Raw genomic sequence first — 23,732 nt, forward strand, 5'->3', positions numbered from 1 at the left:
AGAGGAGATGGGGGGCACAGGGAGCAAGCTGGAGACCCGGGCCCTGGATCTGCCTTCAGGGAGCCCACCGTCTGGGGGTGCACAGGGGGGGTGGGGGACTGGCAGTGGAGAAGCTAAGGGTGTGTGCTTAGCTGCACCCTGACCCGGGTATGGGGGCGTTTCACGGTCAGAAGGGTTTTCAAGGACGAGCTATCCCAGAATGGCGGGGGCGGGGGGGGGGGGGGGGGGGGGTGGAGTCCCAGACAGACGGAGCAGCAAAGCACGGAAAAGCCTGGAGGTACAGGGCAGGTCAGGGCAGTGCGGTGAGGCCACGGGGGCCCCAGCAAAATAGGAAGTGAATCCTTTGTGGGCACCTCTACTTGCACACCTCCCGAGATGGGGCGCTCTGCTAGGAAATCCTTGTTTCAGGTCAAACCCTCTTCCTTACACTTGCGACGGCCACCACCTATGGAGCGCCTCCTGTGCGCCGGGCGCTGTGCACAGCGCTCTAAGTGCATTATTTCATTAAATCCATAACACAAAGCAGCTACTATTTTTATCCCCATTCCACAGATGAGGAATCTGAGGCTCAGAGAGGCAACGTCTCTCCGCAGCCCACAGAGCCTGTGAATGGCAGCGCTGGGATGCAAGGCCCCTTCCCGGGGTCTCCGTGTTCCCATCTGCGACCTGCGCCCGGAGAGTCTGGAAAGGGCCTGCCTCCAGCGTTCCCGGAGGTCCTACCGCCCTGGGGACAGGCAAGTGGCAGCGCAGGCCAGTGCTTGGCGTATCATTTTCAATTCCTGGGAAGAAGGTTAAATACCTCGGAGAGGCCCATTGAGGCGGTGGCGGCGAGGGGGCGACCGAGTGACTTTCAAAGGGGCCTGAATGCGTGGCCGGCCCCTCCCCCCAAGGAGGGGGCCCTGCTTCCTCCCGGCCTAATGATATTCTGGGCTCAGCCCTCGTCTTTGGCGGCAGTTTAACCCAAGCCGGGGCGGATTTCTTTCTCACTGATCTCAGCTTGACACCCAATTAGCACAAGAATGGGAGGAGGAAGCCTGCGAGAGGCGCCTCCCAGCCTCCCGGGGCGCACGAGGGGAGCAGGCGGGAAGACAAAGGGCAGCGGGCAAGGGGGCACCCGCGCCCTCGCCTCCCCCGTCTCCCCCGCCTCCCCCGCCATTGTCTCCCTAGGAGCTTCAGAGGGGATAGAGGCCAACGCGCGGCTGGCCAGCCTGCTGAAGGGCACAGGGGATGGGGCCCAAGCCCCTCTTCTGCATAGATCCCAGGGGAAGACATTCGGGTGAGCCTCGCCCAACCGGAGGCGGTGAGGGTCAGGGAGTAGGGACAGGGATCCTGAAGGCACAACAACCTGGGGTTGAGGCCTGACACGTAGGGTTCCACGGGCGAGCCACCAGTTCTGAGCCTCAGTTTTCTCATTTGAAAAATGGGGATAATAGTCCCTGTGAGGAGTCAGGCAATGCATGTACAGCACCTGGCAGGTGCAAAGTGGGCGTTCAATAAATACTCTTTACATGAATATAATATGTCAGACTATTATCGTTACTAATTAAGAGGTTGAGTAGGGTAGGCTTGGGGTCAGGAGAAGGAAGGGCTTTTTCAGAAAGCCAGGCATTCACAGAATATGTTGATTTACCCAGAAGTGAGCTCCCAGCCTCTGGGGCTATGCAAGGAGAAGGTGGAGGACCCCCTGCCTGTTGAGATGTGCAGGAGGGAGGGAATGCCTCTGGCCTTCCCATGTGGCCCTCCTCCCCACCTCCACCTCTCACAATTCCTTGGGACTTGGGCTTAGATGTGACTTCCTCTGTGAAGGCTTCCCTGATCCCAAAGGCTGGATTAGGGGCCTCCTCCAGCTTCCACAGGCCCCTGTGTTCCCCCTTCATAACACTGATTGCACTCCGGTCCATTTTTACTGTGGTCTATGTCTTTTCCTGGAACATCAGCCCCAGGAGGGCAGGGACCTACTGGGTTTGTTCACCATTGTGTTCTCAGCACTGGCACTGGGCCTGGCACTTAATAGGTGCTCAATGAATGTTTGTCAGATGGATGAAGCTCTTCAAATGCTCCCTAGCTCTCCTGTTCCAGCCCCAGGAGGCGGCCGTTCCCAGGGTCTTTAAAAGATAGTCAACTCATGGAAGTGGCCCAGGATCAGAAGCTGTGAAGGGCTCTGAATGCCTTCCAGGTAGGCCCTTACCTTGCTGGCAAAGAAAAGCCATTAAATGACTTTGAGCAGAGAAGAGATATGTGTTCACGGGCTCGTTCATTCACTCATTCAGCAAGCACTTACCAAACCTCTACAACATATAAAGCTCCTTACCATGAGCTAAGGATCAAAGACGAATCAGGCAAGGTTTTTTTTTTTTCTTTCTTTCTTTTCCCCCCATGTGTATGTCGTAGTTACACATCCTTCTAGTTGCTGTATGTGGGACCCGGCCTCAGCATGGCCGGAGAAGCGGTGCGTCGGTGCGCGCCCGGGGTTCCGAACCAAGGCCGCCAGCAGCAGAGCGCGCACACCTAACCGCTAAGCCACGGGGCCGGCCCAGGCAAGGTTTCTAGAGCCCAACTCTGGATGAGCCGGTGGAAGAATCTTAGAATATTTTTGCTGAAAGGACTTTAAGAGATCATTTGGTCCCATACCTTCTTTACAGACTGGGGAAAATGATTCTAGAGAGGGAAAGTGACCTATCCACATAGCACGGTCAATGGTGGGGCCTTTCCATTTACCACAGGATTCTGTTGCACTTTTCAAGGACCAGGGCTATGTCTCATTTGTCCTCATTCTGCCAGTGCCCTGGAACAGTGCCTGGTACACTGAAGGGGCTCAGGGCTGCCCATGGAGTTGAACTGTACAAGGAAGCCAAGGCCAGAGGGAGGGAGGTGGGAGGCAGGCAGGCCAGAGAAGACGCAGGTGCAGGTGACAGGTGATGGGGGCGGGGGCGCGGTAGAAGAATCTGGGGATGCAAAATCAGCTTAGAAGGAAGATGAATCCAAATTTGGTGACTGTCTGGATGTGGGAGATAATTAAAAACAATGTCCAAGGTTTCTTGCTTGGGTGTTTCAGTGGATGGCAGTGGTATTCTTGAGATGGGGAACACAGGGGAGAGCCTGTTTTAGGGAAGGAGGCACTGAGTCAAGAACTTATTTAATCCTCACTACAACCCTATGAGGTAGGAGCTGTTATCATCCCTGAGGAAACTCTGGCACAAAGATGTTAAGGGACTTGCCCAAAGACACAGCTAGGAAGTAGTGGGACCTGGATATAAAGGTGGCAGTTGAATTCCTAGCTCTTAGTGATTACAGATCTTCCTCGACTTTCGATGAGGTTACATCCCAATAAACCCACTGGAAGTTGAAAACATCGAAAGTCAAAAATGCAGTTAATAGGGCCGGTCCTGTGGCTTAACGGTTAGGTGCGCGCGCTCCGACGCTGGACGCTGGCGGCCCGGGTTCAGATCCCGGGCGCTCACCGACGCACCGCTTCTCCAGCCACGCTGAGGCCGCGTCCCACATACAGCAACTAGAAGGATGTGCAGCTATGACATACAACTATCTACTGGGGCTTTGGGGGAAAAAATAAATAAAATTAAAAAAAAAATGCAGTTAATACACCTCACCTACTGAACATCCTAGCTTAGCCTCACCTACCTTAAACGTGCTCAGAACATTTACATTAGCCAGTTGGGCAAAATCATCTACACAGACCCTATTTTATAATAAAACGTTGACTATCTCATGTAATTTACTGAATACTGTACTGAAAGTGAAAAATAGAATGGTTGTCTGGGTACAGAGTAGTTTTAAGTGTATTGGTTGTTTACCCTGATGATCAAGTGACTGACTGGGAGCTAAGGCTTGCTGCTGTTGCCCAGCATCATGAGAGTATCATACCTCATATCTGCTAGCCCAGGAAAAGATCAGAATTCAAAGTAAGGTCTCTACTGAATGCGTATTGCTTTCACACCATCGTAAAGTCAAAAAATTTTAAGTCCAGCCATCGTTAAATTGGGAACTGTCTGTACATCATTACATCCGCCCTTAATCCCTAGGCTACACCACCATACTCTACCAATGCTGAATTTGATTTTGAAAGTGCTGTGGTTTAGATACCCCAGGACATCCACTTCTCTCCATTTCTGCCCTGGGCTTTTGTGACAGGCTCCAGTGGTCTCCCTATCTCCTTCCTTGTTCCCCTCCAAACCATTCTCCACACTGCAGCCAGAAAGGTATTTTATTTTATTTATTTAATTTTATTTTTATTTTTTTTTAATTTATTTATTTTTCCCCCAAAGCCCCAGTAGATAGTGGTACGTCATAGCTGCACATCCTTCTAGTTGCTGCAATGTGGGATGCGGCCATGCTGAGGCCGGGGAAGCCGTGCGTTGGTGCATGCCCGGAATCCGAACCCGGGCCGCCAGTAGCTGAGCGCGCACACTCGACCGCTAAGCCACGGGGCCGGCCCCAGAAAGGTATTTTAAAACACAGTTCTAATAATGTCATCCCCTCCCAAACCCTTCAAAGGCCATTGCTCTTACAATACAGACTGAAGTTCTTTCCTTGCTCATTAGGCATGATGTGGCCCCTGCCCACCTTTCTAGCCTCATCTCCTGCTCCCCAATTCCCACATTTCTCTCTCGGTGCTCCGGCATGTTCTCCACCCAGAGCCTCTGCACCTTCTGTTCTCCTCACTGGAATGGTCCCAGAGGTTTCTCTCCCCTCACATCCACCTAGCTAACTCTACTCAGGTTTTAGAGCTCAGCGCAAGTCCAGTCCAGTCCGTCTTCTTTTTGAAGTCCCTATAACTTCAGATCATTTCTTTCAGCTTGAGATTTTACAGGTATTAGTAGGATTGGTATGTTTATTTGATTAGAGTTAATTTTCCCCACTAGACTGTGAGTGCCCTCAAAGCAAGAACCTTGCCCACCCCCTTCACTTCACCCACAGCACCGACCAAAATGCCTGGCACACGGAGGACGTGCAATAAATATCTGCTGAATGAGTGAAATCCAAATCGACAGCGAAAGGGGCGGTTGGATAGCGAGTCGATAGCGCAGGAGAGAGATTTCTGGGCTGAAAATAAAGATTTGGGGGTCACTTATAATTCAAGCCAAGACAAGTGGACGGGCTCGCCCAAGCGGTGCGCAGATCGCACAGAGATTTGTAACTAATGCAAATAAACAGTAATGTGGCTCACAGTCACTGCACAAAGATGCCGGGGACTCCCCTCCCCCTCGCTTTGGCTCGTACAAGTCGCAGCCCACCTTCCCTTTCCCAGCCCGGTCCTGAAAGGCAGCGCCAGACCAACTCAAAAGCCCCGGACAGCTCCCGTGACCTTCCCTCCCCCGCTCCACGCTCCGGGCTTTCCTCCAATAGCTGAGGAGGATGGCCCCCCGGGCACCGCCTCTTCCGGCTGCGGCGACCGGAAGTGGGGCGGGAGCGCCGGAAGTTGAAGGAAGTTTCCTGTGAGCTCGGCTTCCTCAACATGGCAGCGCCCTTGTCAGTGGAGGTGGAGTTCGGGTGAGTCACAGAGCTGGGGCGCCGTGGGGAGGGATTGAAGTCGTCGGGGCCGGAACTCCCCTCCCTCTGCCTTGGGGCCCGTCGCAACCGAATCTCCGAGGCTCCCGGCGTCTTCCCTGAGCTACGCCACCCGCTTCGCGGAGTCTGAGAGGCTCGGTCTCCCTTGGCGACGAGGCCGTATGTCCGGGAATAGAGGCGCATGCCCGCGGGTGGAGGTGCGCTCGGGGCACTCCCCCGTGCTCTGTGCCGTGCCGGACTCAACAGGCGTGACGATTAGCAGGCGGCCTCCCTACTTTCTTTGCCAATCCCGTTTTGGACCAGGCCTGTGTGTCTGGCATCAGAGCTCTTAGAACCGAGAAGGACCGCACTTCACCCCCTGATTTCTTCCTTCGGGGAGCAATTCCACTTATATGGTTCTTGGAGCCTTGTTTCTCATGGGATGTGTGGCGAAGACAGGACTCCTTTCTTCTCTGTCCCAAGATTTGGCGGTGTTACACAGACTTGAACTCCATTCAGGACATTCAGTAAACTTGCTGAGTGCCGTCTGCAGACCTTGAGTCAGGTGGAGCTAAGGGGATGAAGAACATAGCGCAGCGGAGGAGACTAGCCCTGACAGTACGGTATGCACAGGATGGAAAGTGCAGGAATTGGGGCACACACCAATCGCTGAAGAAACACAGATCAGGGAGGAAGTCTACTCAAGCCACTGTTTTCTCCCTGCTACAAACAGAAGGTTTGTCATAATTTCAGGACTGAGAGGAACTGCAGAGCTTAGAGAGAAGGCAAAGAAACTGAGACCCTAAGAGCCAGTGGTATAATTTCCAGAGGAACATGGAAAAGCTGGGACTAGATTTGTGTGTGTGTGAGAGGAGATAAACAAGCCAAGGCTTATTGAAAGGAAAAGTCTGGGATGCGAATCTAAAACTTCTGCCCATAAATGCCTTTCCTTCCATTGGATGCCCCCAGTGTCTTTCATGTTTGCCTTTCACTGAGTAGTTCATTAATCAGTCATTTACTGAGTGCCTACCATGTGCCAGGCAGTGAGCCAGGCACTGAGGATACAACGATAAATAGAACTTTGTCTGTGCTCTCCAGTGTACAGCATTTCTCTCCCGTAGAAGGGGGTAGTCTCATGAATGTTAAGTGCATTTTAATTGATGATATTGTCTGGCCCCTTGGATCCAATTAGAACTATACTGGTCTGGCTTCCTGACTATTTGGCTTTATTCACCCATGGTCCAGTCATGCCCCCCGCAGCTTGGTGGTTCTAGGAGGATCCCTGTTGCTTTGATAGGCCTCAGCAGAGCTGAGAAGGGAGAAGCTGCAGACTGCTTGTATTAAGCTTTATCTACAGCCAGCTTACTTTTCATTCTCACTGAGTCAGACATGGTGTTTGTTCACCAGAAGTGTCTCTGTCTGCCAGGTACTAGGCTGGCAGCTATAGGGAAGTCATATGGGGAAGATATGGTTCTTGCTCTCCAGAGTTCGCAGACTGGCTTAATTACCCCTTTTTTGGCCTGACCACCTCTGGCCTCAGCCTCCCTTACCCTCAAGAGCAATAGTGAGCCCCAGCAAGGCAGGTCAACATTCTTCTGCCCATCTACCCACCTCCTAACACCTCCACCCACCACCACAGCGTCCCATGAGAATTGCAGCTTCTCGGGAAGCAAGAATGCCCGAGATGCATGCCAAACCCAGATTCTTTCTCTCTTTTTCTTTGTCTCAGTGCATATTTTTGCCCCTGGCCTTTCTTTCATTTCCCACGTCTCTTAGCACACTTCCTTCACCCTTCATTCTGAACCTGAGCAGATTTGCAAAGAAGCTGCCTTGCCCATCATTCTCTCCCTTTTGTGCCCGAAGGCCACCCTGATCCTTGAAGAGTCTAGGTTCGGACTTTGTCTGTTTCCCCTGAGCAGGTGTGGTCCTCTCAGCCCCACCGGCTCTGACAGGCTCTCTGGAAGTCCTCTCACACCTGTCTCCCTCTTGTCAGTGGGCAGTTCTGCCATCCTTTTTGTCTTCTTACCTCCTGATCTGTCCTTAGCAGTGCATTTTCTCAGGTCACACAGGATTCAAAGTATGTAGTGCAAATGTGTTTTGTGTCCCTGCAGTCCAGATGTGAGATTCTGTCTTCTCCGTTGTCCTCCTTCCTGAGTCTGGGAGGTATTGGCAAAGGGTGGGAATGCCATTGAGAGAGATCAGAGAAGAAGTGGGAGATCTGGCCGTTTTCATTCATTCAGCAACTATTTCTTGGGTGCCTGCTGTTTGCCAGGCCCTGTTTTAGGCAGAGCTTGCATTCCAGCAGGTAGAGGGGAAATAAATAAACAAAAGTTTTAAACTATAAGATAAAAAGATGAAGATAAACTAGAAGGAGTGAAAGTAGTCTTGGGAATGTCTATAGCAGTCATTGGTACCAACAAACACTACCACCAAGAATTGGGGAGTGGAGGGAAGATGAGGTATCTTAAGATGTAATGCCTTAATTGAGTTTGAATAGCAAATCCTGTAGGACATAAGAGAGTCTGGCTTTGGTTCTCTTCTGCGGCCGAGACAGGCCCCTTGCCTGCCTCTCTGAATCACTCCAGAGGCTGGACATGCATGCACCTTCCTCCTCGCCAGATGTGCTGACAGCAGAAGTGCCAAGCCCTCCCTTGGGGGCTAGTGAACCCAGCGGTGACAGGTCACCCTCTGAGCCAGACTGGTTCTCCCTTTATCCGCTTGTAAAGGGAAAAATAGCCTCAGCCTCCGAGCCTGGCACCACCAGGTTTGGCCACTCTGGGTTGTTTGCCTGGGTCCCAGTGCCTCCAGTTCCCGCCCCTCTTCTCTGACCCCCAACTTCTGAGCCCCTTGCCTGTCACCCTCCCCCACCCCAGCTGCTGCATGTGCCAACCCCCACCTAGGAGAGAACGAAGCTCTTGGAAGGGGATAAATGGAGGCTCTGTGCGGGCTTGCAGCTGAAATGGCCCTGTGCGCGGCCACAGATGGGCCTCCTCTCCCCCTCCACATTTCTGCATCAACAAAGCGTGACCTTGTTTGGATGACAGTCGCCCCATGTTTTCCCCATGACAATGCTTGCCTTGCCTTTGCCTCCCAGTGGACTGTCTCAGGACATCTCTGTTCTCTGAAATTCAGAAAGGGTGGTGGGGTGGGAGGCGTCGCATCCATCAAAAGTCTGTCAAGGCCTTCTCAGTTAAGACCCACGTGAAGTCTGAGATGGGAATCAGGAGACCCAGAGGGAGAAGCAGTGTGGGACACTGAAAGAGCCGTGGCATCCCCATCATAAGCCCTGGCTTCTGGACCTGGCTCTGAGTATCTCTGCTGTCCCAGCCTCCCCTTAGCCAGGTGTTGGCACACAGAAGTAAACCAAACTCTGCCTTCAAGGGGCTTTCTGACCTTTGGGGAATCTTAACTTTTTTCTGCCACAGCTGCTGGAGCTGAGCAGAAACCAGTTAAAATTCAAATCCTAGTTCAGCCACTGCCTATCTGACCTTGGCCAAGTCACTTAACCTCTCTGGGCCTCAGTCTGTTTCTCCATTGGGTGGAGTTAATAATGTCTGTCTCCCTCCCTCCTTCCCTGGGATGCCCTGAGGATGAAATGAGATGAAGAATGTTCTTGTAAATGGCAAAGTTGTTGCTAAGCCCAGTGGAGTCTCTTACCCTCCAGCACTGTGGTGTGCCCACCAGGCCAGCAGTGGTGGCACAAGCAGGGGCATTTCAAGCCCCCCCTGGCCAGAGGAAACCTCTAGACACACAGGGTCTCCAGTGTGCCTCATGGTGGCTTGTCAACATTTTCGCAGATGGAAAGACTGAAGCATGAGAAGATGGAGTCATGTGCCCAAGGTCTTGTCGTTAGGCAGAGGTGGAGCCTGGCCCCCGTCTTGGGGCGACAGCTCCAAAGCCTGTGCTATGCACCTAGAAGCTAAGCCGCTTCTTGAGAAAGCAGAGTAGTGAAAACAAGAATCTGCAGGTTTGGGTACTTGAATATTAGTAAAAATTGTTTGTATCCTACTCTACCACATCAGGAAATCACATTTGAGAATCAGTTACTGGTACCCAAAGTATTCTCAAACCTTGGTCTCTGCATCTCTTGGGCCTCTAGTGCCAGCCCCCTCCTCAGTTTTCAGTCTCAGCTAGGTGTTTGCAGGAGCTCACCTGGCTGTCTTTCTTTGGCCCCCCTTTGCAGAGGCGGCGCAGAGCTCCTGTTTGATGGCGTAAAGAAACATCAGGTCACCTTGCCTGGACAGGAGGAGCCCTGTGAGTATGGGCTTTCTGAGCCCCGCTCTGGGGGCCCTTGGGCAGGAGTTGCTCTGCAGGGGTCACTCAGCCCCGTACAAGTGGGAATGGGTAGGATTTCCCTGGACAGTGGGGAGGGAGGGAGGAGAGAGGAAGAGAAGAACACCACGTACTCTCCCCCCATCCTCTCTGGGCTCAGCCAGCTTTGTTGGAGGGAGATGGCACAGCTTAGTCCTTAGAGTGTGGGTTCTGTATTCAGACAGACTTGAATTTGAATCCCCTTAGAACCTTAGGCCAGTGAGCTCACCTTTCTGAACTTTATTTTATTTTATTTTTTGGTGAGAAAGATTGGCCCTTAGCTAAGATCTGTTGCCAATCTTCCTCTATTTTTGTATATGGGACGCCACCACAGCATGGCTTGATGAGTGGTATGTGGGTCTGCTCCCAGGATCCGAACCCACGAACCCCAGGCTGCTGAAGTGGAGGGCACAAACTTAACCACTACACCACTGGGCCGGCCCCATTTTTTTTTCTATTTTGGTGAGGAAGATTGGCTCTGGGCTAACATCTGTTGCCAATCCTCCTCTTTTTGCTGAGGAAGATTAGCCCTGAGCTAACATCTGTGCCCATCTTCCTCTATTTCGTATATGGGATGCTGCCGCACATGGCTTGATGAGCAGTGCGTATGTCCATGCCCGGGGTTCGAACCTGTGAACCCCAGGCCGCCAAAGTGGAACATGCAAACTTAACCTCTATACCACTGGGCTGGCCCCTTTCTGAGCTTTAGTGTTCTTATCTGTGAAGTGGGGATGGCACTCCTTGCTAAAAGGAGTAAGCCAGCTATGCCATGCGTCTATTATTATTAGAAGGCAGCAGAGAGATGTCCTCATGAAGGTGGTAACCTTCATTGAGAATGGAACAATGCAGATGGGCTTACATTATGGTAAGAGGATTTAGATGGGAAGAAAAGTAGCCAAAAAGGAGGCTGGAGGAGGGAGGTTGACTAAGGGCGACAGTGGGGTTTTTCATTTGTTCATTCAGATACAGTCATGTGTTACTTAGTGATGGGGATACGTTCTGAGAAATGCGTCATTAGATGATTTCATCGTTGTGTGAATATCATAGAGTGACTTACACAAACCTAGATGGTATAGCCTACTACACATGTAGGCTATATGGTACTAATCTTATGGGGTTACTGTCATATATGTGGTCCGTCATGGACTGAAATGTTGTTATGCAGCGAATGACTGTACTTGTTCATCTTTCTTTAACAAACATATACCAGCACTGGAGAGACAGACACGAACGAGAACCAGTCCCTGCCTTCAAATTGGGCTGTTTTGAAGAGTTTACTTGTAGAGGTCCAGCTGGCTAAATATCAGAGTAGCCGAGAGGCAGGGGGCTGGATAGTGGAACTGTGGAGGTGCTTTGCAGCCCTGGCAGTGGATGCTGGCAAGAGCAGGAAGCTCAGGAACAGGCACCCATCTTGCCTGAGGCTGAGATACTCCTGGGGAGAAGAGGAAATCAGTCCTATGAAGAGGCAGGGGAACGAGTTCCTGGAGGCAAGTAGTAGAAAGTGGTCAAGTGAGGTTTGGCAGGATTCCTCTGGAATGGGGCACGCATCTGCCAGGAATCAAACAATTATTGCCCAAGTTCACTGGCTCCCACAGCTGCCTCTGACCCTCCCTTGGGTTGGAGAGCAGTCGCACAGGGTGGGTCTGTGTGCCACATTCAGAGGCTGGGGGACACTCAGCGAGGAACAGGACACTGACCTATCGAGCAGAGGGTGGGCAGGAGGCTGGGGTTAAATGTCAGGATTATAGGATTAGGTGTGTCGCTGGTTGGGGAAGACCCAGGGTGATAAAGGTGACTGTTTCTTAGTTTGACAGATGGCCACACAGCCTTGGGAGGGAACAAGGGGCTCTCAGAAGAAGCCTCGCAAAGATTCAGCCTTAAGGACCTGGTCAGGAAGTTATTAAAATATCACAACTTATGATTTATTTCCCTCTGCACTTGCTTGACTTGAAAGTCCCCAAGTTTAATAATTCCTGCCTCTTTCATTCATCCATTGGCTGAATGCTTACCAAGTGCCAGGTATGGTAGTAAGTACTTTATTCTTTCCTGTAGTTGGCACATATTTTCTTTCTTTTTCTTTTCTTTGTGAGGAAGATCAGCCCTGAGCTAACATCCACACCAATCCTCCTCTTTTTGCTGAGGAAGACCGGCTCTGAGCTAATATCTATTGCCAGTCCTCCTCCTTTTTATCCCCAAAGCCCCAGTAGATAGTTGTATGTCACAGTTGCACATCCTTCTAGTTGCTGTATGTGGGACGGCCTGAGCATGGCCGGAGAAGCGGTGCGTCAGTGCGCGCCCGGGATCCGAAACTGGGCCGCCAGTAGCGGAGCGCGCGCACTTAACCTCTAAGCCACAGGGCCGGCCCAAGCACATATTTTCTTGAGTCTCTCCTTTGTGCCAGGCACTGTACTGGTTGCTGGGTATTCAGTGGTGAATACAGATGTGGTTCTTGCCCTAACAGAGCTTACAGTGTGATGGAAGGGGAGCCAGGCAGTAAACAAGTAAACACACACGTATAACTGTATAACTGTACAAGTGGTAGTGAGTGGCATGAGGAGAACAAAAAGGTGCTCTGAAGGAGGTGGTGAGTGCAGGCCTCTTTAAGGAGGTGACTTTGAGGCTAAGGCCTGAAGGATGAGAAGAAGCCAGCCTGATAAATTGCGGGGAGAGCAGAGGTGCCTGGGGTCCATTCCCAGCAAAGGGGGCGGCACTTGTGACGGCCCTCTGGGCAAAAGGCCTCAGGGTGGTCAAGGAACTGAAGAGGGGCCAGTGTCTTAAGGGGCACAGGCTGAGTTTGGCATGGGAAAACAAAGCCCCAGTTGGTTGTGCAAATAACTGTAACAAATTCCTACATGTTATTATTCCCATTTTAAAAAGTGGAAATGCAAACTCAGAGATGTCAGGGGTCTCACCGCAAGTCATCCAGTTATTTAAATGGCAGAGCTGTGATTCAGAATCAGATTTCAGAGTCTCCAGAGGCCTTGCATGGTGCCACTAACCCATCACCATTTATCCCAAGAGGTTCCCTGAATCACGTAACATCTCACACCTGCAATGTATTGTCTGGTTTTTACACTTTGGTTCATTCATTCGTGCCTTCAACAGCTATTTATTTCGATTTTCATAATGACCCCAGTAGATATTATCTATCATCAAGGAAATCAAACCTCAGAGAGAAAAAGAGAGTAACCTGTCCAGAATTACTCAAGTAGGGAGGCTGGGGCTCAGATCCAGGTTTTTGAGCCCTCATCCTCCCTCTGCTGCTTAGGGGGTAGGTGGGGGCCTGTCTTCCCCTCTCTGGGATGAAAGAAAAGGAAGCAGAGGAGGAAGCCGAATGTCCCCTTTGCTCAGTCTTTGGGTCCTTGGCTGTGGATCTCTACCTCTGCTTTCCATTTTTGCCCTGCTGTGCCCAGAGGCATAGGTCGCATTGCAGCCACAGAGCCAGTTGGCAGCTTCCAGGCCTTACCCTGGCGCACGGGAGCCCAGCGGGAAGGCAGGGGCCTGGTGCCACTGGGGAGAGTCTTACTCTTCCCCCAAGCTTGTGCCCAGATCTGTCGTCTGGCAGCCTTCCCAGCCCAGGGACTGCCACTTGGCCAAGCAGGTCTTGGAGACTCCGGCAGAGAAAATAGCAGCCATGAGATTATGGAGTGTGACAAGTCTTACAAATAAGGGGACTCCAGGGCCCTGGCTTCTGGGCCAGGGGACAGTTTCCAACCGGGCCAACTTGGAAGAAGATGATGGCCAAGGCCAAAGGGGCTGAGACTGCAAGAGAGGAGCCCTGGCAGTGTACAATTGCAAGTCGGTTATTTCTGCAGGCCTCTTTTTTCCTATCTGTAAAACGGAAGGTTGGGCAAGATTTAATCCCTTTTTTTTTTTTTTTTGCGAGGAAGATCAGTCCTGAGCTAACATCCAGTGCCAATCCTCCTCTTTTTTGCTGAGGAAGATTGGCTCTGGGCTAACCTCTGTGCCCATCTTCCTCTACTTTATATGGAACGCCGCCACAGCATGGCTTGACAAGCGGTGCGTCAGTGCCTGCCCGGGATCCGAACCTTCGAACCCTGGGCTGCTGAAGCGGAGTGCACGCACTTAACTGCTGCGCCACCAGGCCGGCTCTAGATTTAGTCTTTATTGAGCTGGTTATCTATTTGACATCCCCAGTTTAGAAAAGTTGCTTCCGGATCTAAGTATACAATTCTGTGAAGCAGGATGCGCTGATCCAGTGAGAAGTTGTGCGTATAGGGGGACGTCTTAAGAGCCATCTCCACGGAACAGGCCATCTCCTTGGTTGGCGGGAATTGGTAGGCACCCACCAGCTTTGGGTTTGTGGCCACTGGGAGCTGGTTTTTAGGTGTCAGGGATCCCCTCAACTCGAGGCTTCCAACCCGTGGTTGGTCAGCGGTCTGGAGCGAACCCAGAACATCGCGAGACAGACTGTCCCAGTGTGTTCATTACCTGCGCCGGCCCCCAGGAGGAGACATGTCTGCCGCATCTTTCCCTGCCCTTCTTCCTCTGCCCTGCCATTGTGCCCCTTGGCTGGCTCCTCTCACGTTAAAGGTGGCTGGTAAGGGAGGGCAGGAGCTGGAGGGAGCTCCCGGGAGCTTTAAACTGCTTAGCATGCGTTTCACAGCCTCTCTGGGGCCAGCTGTTCCTTTCTCTGCTCTGGGGCCTGTTTGCTGATCCCCTCCCCACTGCCCTCCTCTCGCCCCACCCCTCCCAGTCCCTGTGCAAAATTGCTTTTGAAAAGATCCACTTTCTGCTTAATTAAACAATGAGGAGCGTCCCCGCACACATCTGTAAACCTCCTTCTGAGGCCAGTTTAGCCCACAAACTGCTCCTTTCTTACCCCCATTCACTTGTAAATGGACCCTCTGATGTTCCCTCTACCCTCTCTTCTCGTTTACTCCCCCCATTGCAGCTCATTCTTCTCCCTTTTCAACTAGGGCCTGGAGTGGGCTCCCAGAAGAGCCCTGTCTTGGAGCCTGGTGGACTTGGTGGGGACAGGAGCGGTTTAACCTGTGGAAGCTAAGATTTAGGGGACCCATCTCCCTCAAATCTGAATGGTGTGGGAAGAGGGCCCCCATGGACCAACGAGGCTCAGTGGGTGGGAGTAACCAGAAGACAGATTTCTGCTTGGAAGAAAAGTTCTCCCTGGAGGTGTTCAAAGAGAGGCTGGATGAGGGTCTGTTGCAGCTGGCTTCAATATCAGATAAGACCTTGAGATTATTCTTTTTCAGCCCAAGAATCTAGGATTGACACCACTGGGGACCCTGCCACAGTGGGTGGTCAGTGTCCCCAGACAAGGACAAGTCCACTGAGATGATAGGGATTCTTCTGGGAGCCTCTGTAGGTACTCTCTAAGAGGGACACGCATGGCTTTGCCAGCAGCCTTTAGGAGAAGGACCTGGCAGCCGAGAGGATAAGGAATCCTAAGTCCCTGTGGGCAAATGCACCTTTGTCCTGTGAGTTTGATGCTATGCTGGGCCTGCTGCTGGCGTTATGCCTGACTCCTCACAGCCACTTTGGAGTTTGGATTATTATCCCTAGTTGTCAAAGGATGACACTGAGACTTAGAGAGGGGAAGTGACTTCCTACCCCAGGCCACCAGCACACAGCCCAGGGCCTTCCAGCTCCAGAATCTGAACTCTTAACCAGGCCACCACAGAGCAGCGGCTCCCATCACTTGCTCTTCCTCAAATGGGCAGGCCAAGTCCCAGGGTGTCCTGCACTGGAAACCTTGTGTTAGGGTGCTCATCTCCCTCCTCTGGTGCTGCGTGCCCGGGGCCAGTCTGGCCTCCAGCACCACAGCCTTGGAATGTGGTTCCTTCCACTTTGTTGTCCTGGGAGCATTTTAGGGGTCTGAACATCTAAAATGGAGGGAAGGCCAGTGTCTGGGGCCCCCTCACCACTCTCCCAATCCCACCATTCCCTCATTCCCTCTCCAGCTTTTGATGGAAAGGTAGTGGACCCCACAGAAAACCCCAGCCAGCCCCAGCACTGTCTGATTAATGGTTGACTCTACCCCATCCTCCAAAGCTGTCTGGGCATATCCCCAGGGTACCAGGGTTCTGCTGCTAGGCCATGAGCCTCCCTGTCCCCGTTCTGGGCCGGAAACAGCAGGTGATGGCGGGCTGGGCTGAGGCCACTGCTGCCACCACTCTCCCTGTAATAAAATCTGTGAGCACTACACAGGTGTGTGCTGGTGTGCCATGGGCTTGCCAGCCTCCCGCTCTGGCTAGCTGAGGAAGGTAGAGGTAAAGATACTGGTGAGTGTGGCATGCCACTATCGGTCAGGGAAATACAGCACCTGGTGAGGATTGGGGGGTGGGGGCACAGGGATTAGTTGGGGGCCCTCAGCCCGGCCCAGCCCAGTCTAGCCCCCTCCTGCCAGCCACTGACCTCACCAGCCTGGTTGTTGCACTCCAGGGGCCGCGCAGATGGTGCCAGGGCCGGGTACGTGTCCTGGAGCCAGGCCAGCGTAGTCTTGTTGGGGTGGAACTCTGGTGTCTTCTCGGGGCGTAAAGAGAGGTAGAAGGGTGCAGGTTCTTCCTCTGAATCATAGAAGAATCACAGCATTGACGTGGGCATTCTTACCATTCCCATTTTACAGAGAGGAAAGCTCAGAGGACTCCTTAGCCAAGGTCATGTAACTGGGAAGTGGTGGAGTGGACCTCAGAACCAGGCCTGAGTCCCTGTTCTGAACCAGTCTTCCCTCCACAGTTGTCCATGGGCTTGGCAAACATCTCAAGGGTGTTTTGTGTGTGAGGTTCTGTGCTGTGTACTGTGGCCGGTGCCAGGTCCTCAGAACACACTCGAGTAATGGTAATGCCGTGCGTTTCAGCCATTTCTTGATACACGTGTCAGGGCAGAGAAACATGGGCACACAGGCCCGGGTAGTGTGGGTTCCAGGCCCGCAGAGCACACACTTGGTAAATGCCGCTGGGGTTCACAAGGAGGCAGAGGCCTCTTCCTGAGCAGGCCCCTTCTCAAGGCCCACCCATGCCCTGCATAATCTGGCCCCTGGCTCCTGCCCTGGGCTCATCCCGTGCTGATCTTCTTGCCTTCTCTGTTCTGTTACCTTGAACCTGCCAATTCCATCCTGCCTTAGGTCTTCCCATGTGTTCTTCCTTCTGCCTGGAATGCTCCCCCATCCCACCCCACTCATCCTTCAGGCCTCAGCTTCAATGTTAGCATCCTCAGAAAAGCTTTTCCTGATCCTGCACAAAGGAGATAGCATTTGTCACAACTAATTAAATAAGTAATGTCTGTCTTCCCTGCTGGCCTATTAGCTCCCTAAGGGTAGGCTCGGTGCCCGTGTTGCTCGCCGCCATTTCCCTAGCACCTGGCATGTAGTAGTTGCTCAGTAAATGTTTGTCTTGTGAATGAATGCATGGGATCCCAGGAGGGAAACACTGTCAGTCGGAGAAGGAAGGCAGGACATAGGGGGAAGGTGAAAGGGAGATTCCCCAGAGCCATCCCCAAGCCACCAGCCCCTGACTCTGCTTAACCCTTCCTCCTCCCCTGGGCGCCTTTGGAAGCCAACCATCTGGCTTGGAGACTATTTGCATATTGTCTGGGCCTTAGCAAGCCTAGCAAGATGTCCCTGGGGGTGTGTTTCAGGCCAGGCCGAGTGCCCCTTGTAGCCTGCGAAGGGAGCTGTGAGTTCCACCTCTCCCCACCCCCAAATCCAGGCATAGGGGAACAATACGGGTGGTGATGCGGTGGCTTCACCATGGTAACAGGCTATCAAGAATGTGGGCCAGCCTGGGGGGTGGGGGGCAGAGGAGGGAGGGAATGACCTCAGCAAAGAGGAGCATCATGATAAATGAGCCAGCACCGCAGCATACTCACCACCCAGCCCACCCCTCTGGGACTCCATGATGGTGCCATCACTTGGATGACCTCGACATGACCACTAGCCCTCCTCCCTCCCCCTAGCCTATCCAGAGTGGAGCACAAGTCCCCTCTTTTTGGAGGGAGCCAGAGCTGTTACCCAACTGGATCCTGGTTCTGCACAGGCCAGCCAGGGTTGTAGTGGTGCAGCTGGTGGCCCTCAGGACAGGCACTGCCCAATCCCTCTCAGTGCCTCCGCACACACAGGCACAACCCCGCCCGCCAGGGCTGGCTGATGGATGTGTCAGACCTCTATCGAGCGGCCACAAGATGTATGGGCTGGCGGCCCACCAGACAGTGGCAAGATGGAGGCCAAGGGGAAACCTCTGAAACCCAGGCCTCAGGGAGGAACCCGGCCAGGAGTCCACATGGGTTACAGCTAGTTGGAGGCAACGCTGCCCATCCTCTGCCCCCTCCAGGGACCATGAGGACTCCGATCTGCTTTGTTTAAAAGTAGGAATTGAAATTGAAAAGCGGCAGTCTCGGTCCGTGAACACTGCCTGTGGCCCCGTGCTCTGCTGGCGTACGATCCAGGGCAGTTGGCACGGAGCAGAGTGAACCAGTCTATCCCGAGCGTGGCCTGCCTGCCTCTCGGAAGCGTGGCTTGCAGGCAAGTGAGAAGTGGCTTAAAACCCTGCCCAAGGCTGGTGCTGTGAGTGTGACATGCTGCTGGGCCTAGATGGGGACGGAGCTAAACCTGTCATTGTCCAGGCAGCCTTTCCCTCACCTCCACGCCAGGACCCTGAGTCTAGGCAGGGAAACCGTTCTCCAGCTTAGCCCCTGAGCTTTGTCTTGGGCATGGGTCCAGGACAACAGACCCCTCTGAGATACTGATTCAGGATGGGGGTGGCTAGCCCCAAGGCCCCTACTGGCTTCCCAGAGACTAGTTGTCTCCCCAGGACCTTCGGTCCTCAAGTTGCCTCAGGGAGAGAAAGAAAGAACTGCGGCCTCAGGAGATGGTCTATTTGAAGGGTGGATAGTTGAGAGCCATGGGCTTCAAGGAGTTTATCAAGCTAGGTTTCAGGGTGCTGTGGCCTGGGACCCTGCTCCTAGGAACAGAGAGGTGACCCTGGGGACAGGTGGCTCTGAGCCTCCATGTGATGTGCAGAGCTTGGTGGCTGTCCCAGAACCACAAAGAGGCAGATCTCAGTGTCCAGCTGAGCAGGAGAGGCCCTCTTGACCCTGAACCTCTTGCGTCTTCAAGGTGGCTGCTACCCACCTAGGGGGCTCTGTGCAGGGGGAGTAAAGGGGCAGTGATTTGTCAGCTTCTCTGGCTGGTGCAAGATCCCTCTCCTTCTGCCAGAGGAAATTAGGTGATGTTATCGGCTCCGCAATTGTTTTTCTTCCCTCACAAAGGGAAATATATGCAGACCCCTCCAAGAGCAAAGCCGAATCCTCCCCTTCTGGGACTGGCTGGAGAGATAAAGATGGTGGGGCACTTGGAGGCCCTCTCAGAAGCCTATCCGTGGCAATTTCAGACCATCTTCCAGGACTTATGACAGTCCGTCCTGCGGTCTACCTTGAATCCCCCTTCCGTCTTCTTCAAGCCGTCAGCAGTGCCAGGTGCCACTTTCTCTGAAGACCTCTCTGGCAGGTCACTGGCCTCTCCTAACCCATCTCCTCGCCTTGGGAATCCACAAGTTCAAGGGCCATGACAACTTGGTCTAAAAGAGGCCCTTTGAGCCCCACGTTCACTTCCTTCTGGTCTAGACATGGCTCTGGAGACCAGGAATCATTTGGGTTTGACAACAGTTTGTTCTGTGCCTTCCTCTGCAGGGGACATCCGGAATCTCCTTGTCTGGATCAAGAAGAATTTGCTAAAAGAGCGGCCAGAGTTGTTCCTCCAGGGAGACAGCGTGTGAGTCCCTTGCGTCCCTTCCATAAGGAGGGCGGGTGGACAGAAGGAAGTTTGAGCCCCTGGCCTGGGTTCAACCACAGCCTCTCCAGTCCCATTCTCTTCCTTATCCTCCCCTTCTTGGAGGAAAGAGCTGCTATCCAGCTCTGTCATAGGTTTATTTTCAGTTTTCTTTTTACACACTGGACTGTTGGGGATTTTTTAAAAGCCCAGGTCAAAAGACTGATAAATTTCTCAGAAAACTTCGTTTCCCCCTTCTGGTTGCTGCAAACATGCTGTGGAACCTTAGGTAAGTTATTTCACTACTCTGGGCCTCAGCTACTCTCTCCTTACAGAGAGTACTGAGAAAAAGATGCTGCCTAAAGTCCTTTCATCCCTCAACAGTCTAGGGCAGTGCTATCCCAATAGAACTTTCTGCAGTGATGGAAATGTTTTATATCTGTGCTGTCCAGTATGGTAGCTGCTAGGCACATGAGGCTGTTGAGCCCTTGAAATGTGGCTGGTGTGACTGAGGAACTAAATGTTCAGTTTTATTTCATGGTAATTTAAATTTAAATAGCAAATGTGGCTAGTAGATACCCTTTTGGACAGCGCAGGTCTAGGATTCCAGGATGTCACTGTGCCTGTGTGTACATGCACGCATGTGTGCACATGCACGCACGCGTGCTCACTGGGGACCCCCCTCCCCCCAGCCCAAAGCTTCTGTACCTGTTCCAGGCCCAGCTCAGCCTCCTAGGAAAGGAGCCAGGTTCCATGTGCCAAGAAGTCACTTTACTTCTGCAGCAGGGCCAGCCTAATGTGTAAAGAGGCAGGCAGGGCACTTGTGGCACTCATTCATCTGCCTTGAAGCAGAGGTCACCAGCAGGCCCTGGGGGCTAGTGCTACCCTCTAAGCCCTGGCTCAGGTCATGGTCCAGCAGTCATGGAGGCCACCCCCAAGGACAACAGTGCCCCTTGGGCCGCTGCCAACAGGAACCAGGCTAAGGGGCCTGTCCAAATGTCAACCTAGCCTGCCTTATGCCAAGCAGGGCTGCCCTCTGGCACTCCGGTACTCGGGGCCTCTGGCAGCCTTCCCTGATTCAGAGGAACCAGAGAGCCTCCCTTCCAGCACAGGCCTGTGGAAGGCTCAGGAGAGTGAGGTCAGACCCTGGAAAGTATGCTACTACCAGTGGTTACCATGACAAACCCTGGCAAGCAAGCCCCACATGCATGATCCCGTTACATCCTCGCACGGACCTTGAGGGGAAGGCACTGTAATTCACCCCATTTTCAGATGAGGAAACTGACACTCAGAGAAGCAAAATGCCCTGCCCGAGGCCTAGGAGGTGGTGCTGGAATGAGCACTTTTTCCATCTGGCCCCAAAGACCATGACTATCTGACCTGATTTCCTTTAGACTGGGACTGTCGCCTCTACTTCCTGGGACATCTTTAACCAGAACCTCAGGAAGAAAGGCTCCCACCACACTCTGCTGCAACCCAAATGTCTAAGCCTCTCCACCCCTGCTCCTGCCCACCTCCCACCCATCACTCCCTGCTACTCACTGCCATCTTTCCCACAGGCGGCCAGGCATCCTGGTGCTGATTAACGATGCCGACTGGGAACTGCTGGTCAGTACCTCAGGGGCCCTCCTTCCCCCAACCCCTCCCCTCACTGCTTTAGTAGGAAAGCCTGGGGCCTCTCACCAGGCCCAAATAGGGTGGCTGGATAATCCTCTCTCTCACTTTGGTCTCCAGACTGGGGCTACTCAAGTCTCCCACCTCAAGTGAGGAAGGAGTGGGTAGCTGGGGGGAGTGGGGAGCTTTCCTCCATCCTGGAGATTTGCAAGTTAATGGATAGGGTACCCGTTTTTCTGCTAGATTCTGTCTTTCTCTCCCAAAGCAGCCAGGCCCCCACTCTTCCCCTCCCAACACCTAGGGAGAAACCTAGGGAAAATTGCCCCTGATGGTCTCCTTCCCATTTTTCTTCTGGACCAGGGTGAGCTGGACTACCAGCTTCAGGACCAGGACAGCGTCCTCTTCATATCCACGCTGCACGGCGGCTAAGGGCTCTCTGTGCCTGGGCCCCCTTGGGGTGGGGGGAAGAGAACAATCAGACATCCGCTTGGGCCCTGCTTCCAGATCTCCCTGTCCCCCTTGGCTGCTTTCTTCCCTGCTCTGTCCCCTGAGCTCCCTCCAGGCAGGGAAAAGAGGCCAGGTGCTAAAAATGAGCCTTTCTCAGGCACGTGAGCAGGGGAAGGCAGGCAGGCGCCTGAGCCTGGCACTTCCTCTCCCAACAGCCGAGGTGGGGGAGGGTGCCCCTGGTTTGTCAAGAGTGGAGGGGGCTTTGCAGCCGGGTGACCCAGCCGCCTTCCCCTCCTTGTGTCTCAACCTAAACACTGAGTGACCGCTGACAAGACCTGCCAGCTCCTGGGCCGCAGTATCTTCATGGGGAAGACGAACGAACCTAAATAGCTGATGGGAGGCCCTTCCTTTCTCAAAGACTGAAGGAGTCTCCGCCTCAGTTTCCCCATCTGGACAGCAGAGGGCTCTGCCTGTCCCCCACTGATATCATTATGGAACCCCAGCTGAGGTCCCCTATTCAGTGCTGACCCCCTCCCCCCAGCCAGCAGCTGCTCTTCTAACCACTTCCCTCCTCCTGCTCCCCCCATCCCCAGCCCTTGACCCTGGCTGGCCTTCCCCCCCATGGGCCACCAGATGGGCTCCTGAGACCCTCCCCCAGCAAAAGGCTGCCTACAGCTCATTCTGGAGAGAGAGAGGGAGTGGGCTGAACCTTGGACTGGCAAATAGAGGCCTAAGGGGGAGAGTCAGGTCAGTGTGCCTCAGTTTCCTCCTCAACAACAACTGAATATTTATAGTATCTGAAAACTGGGGTGATATTTGATGGCACAAATGTGTACTTTATGTCCCTTCCCACCTGCTGCAGGAAGCAGGATGGGGGCAGGCAGCACCTGGTAGGCAGGATGGTTCTCCCCTCCTCCCTCCATCCCTTCTGGAAGTCTTGGGGCCTCAGTGCCTGCAACAGCTGGCCTTGGGCAAATAAAAGACTAGGTTGTTTACTAGCCTTGCCTGGAGCTTCATCCTTAGAAACCAGTGGCACCCCACATCCCCCCAGCCGTGGTCTCTGGTCCATCCTCTCTGCACTCAGCTTAGGGCTCTCAGAGCTGCCCTTCACTGAAAAAGGGGACAGGGGTTGAAACGCAGACTGTCTGGTAGGGGGTGATCTGATAGGGCCATCTGGAGAAAGGGGTAGCAGAGCCAGTCTGTGCTGACCAGTCTGGGTCCCAGAACACTTCCGTACCCATCTGTCTGAGGCCAGGCTTTGTCCCACCAGCTGCAGCCCCAGAACCCAGGATGGGAGTGGCGTAGATAAGACTGCTGAGCCCCCCTTCCCATGACCTGGAGGAAAAGCTTTGTTTTCTGGAGGGAGACCTCAAAAAAAAAAAAAAAAAAAATTAGGGCATTAATATCATCCTGCCCAAAACTTTGCTTTTCATTAAATGTCAATAAGTTAAGGTGGAATTTCTCTCATTTGGTGGAGCTAAAGTGCCAAATGGTGGTGCCAGCCGTGTTGGGGGGATGTGTGTACATATCACTGTCAAGGCTTAGAGGACAGACGACCCCCTGGCTGGTGAGCTTCTCTTCAGCACTGCTGCAGGTGGAGGCAGGGGGATCAGGGGACCCTGGGGGTGGTGGGGGTGGCCATGTGGGGGTTAGTGGTAGGAGCTGGTCTGGGTGCAAATTAAGGTCAGCGTTGGGGTCCAGGTGGGGTCCTTGAGAGGCTGTATGAGCAACCCGCTCTAGGTGCTGAGGTCAGGGTCTCCATGTTAGGGAACAGAGGAAGGGACTTGAAATGGCCCCCTACCAGCCTCCCTGTAGAGGATTGGCCTGTCCCCTGATTGCTGTAGTCTGGAGGTCATTCCCTGCCTCCAGCCCCACTGGTTGTCCCAGAGGGGATTCCAAGTCCTGGAAACTGGGCAATAGGATTCCTTTCCGCCTACTCTGGGAGGAGGAGAGGGTAGACATGGGATATCCCTTCCCCCACCGCACCCCAATTAATGCTGAGGAGCAGGGCAGGAGAACACACTGGGAAGACTGGGTTCTCCGCAGCTGTGAGGGATGCCAGTCCCGTGGCTGAAATTGGCCAGGGCCACGCTCCACAGCATTTCGGGTC

At 53.3% G+C, this 23,732-nt stretch overlaps 1 protein-coding gene across 1 annotated transcript; it reads left to right on the forward strand.

Annotated features, from left to right (window-relative positions):
• The first annotated feature begins 5,427 nt into the window (after positions 1–5,427).
• URM1 (ubiquitin related modifier 1) lies at positions 5,428–22,620 on the forward strand. The gene is made up of 5 exons (XM_058524180.1): positions 5,428–5,508; positions 9,689–9,759; positions 19,483–19,564; positions 21,121–21,169; positions 21,536–22,620. Exons 1-5 carry the CDS (start codon positions 5,474–5,476, stop codon positions 21,602–21,604), a joined length of 306 nt encoding a protein of 101 aa, XP_058380163.1. The 5' UTR covers positions 5,428–5,473; the 3' UTR covers positions 21,605–22,620.
• The last annotated feature ends 1,112 nt before the right edge of the window (positions 22,621–23,732 follow it).

This window comes from Diceros bicornis, chromosome 28 (assembly GCF_020826845.1).
Source record: "Diceros bicornis minor isolate mBicDic1 chromosome 28, mDicBic1.mat.cur, whole genome shotgun sequence".
NCBI lineage: Eukaryota > Metazoa > Chordata > Mammalia > Perissodactyla > Rhinocerotidae > Diceros > Diceros bicornis.

Coding starts and splice junctions, on each gene's coding strand:
- URM1 (XM_058524180.1), top strand. CDS start 5,474: ATGGCAGCGCCCTTGTCAGTGGAGGTGGAGTTCGG. Junction 9,760..19,482: donor GCCTGGACAGGAGGAGCCCT/GTGAGTATGGGC, acceptor CTTCCTCTGCAG/GGGACATCCGGAATCTCCTT. Junction 21,170..21,535: donor ATGCCGACTGGGAACTGCTG/GTCAGTACCTCA, acceptor CTTCTGGACCAG/GGTGAGCTGGACTACCAGCT.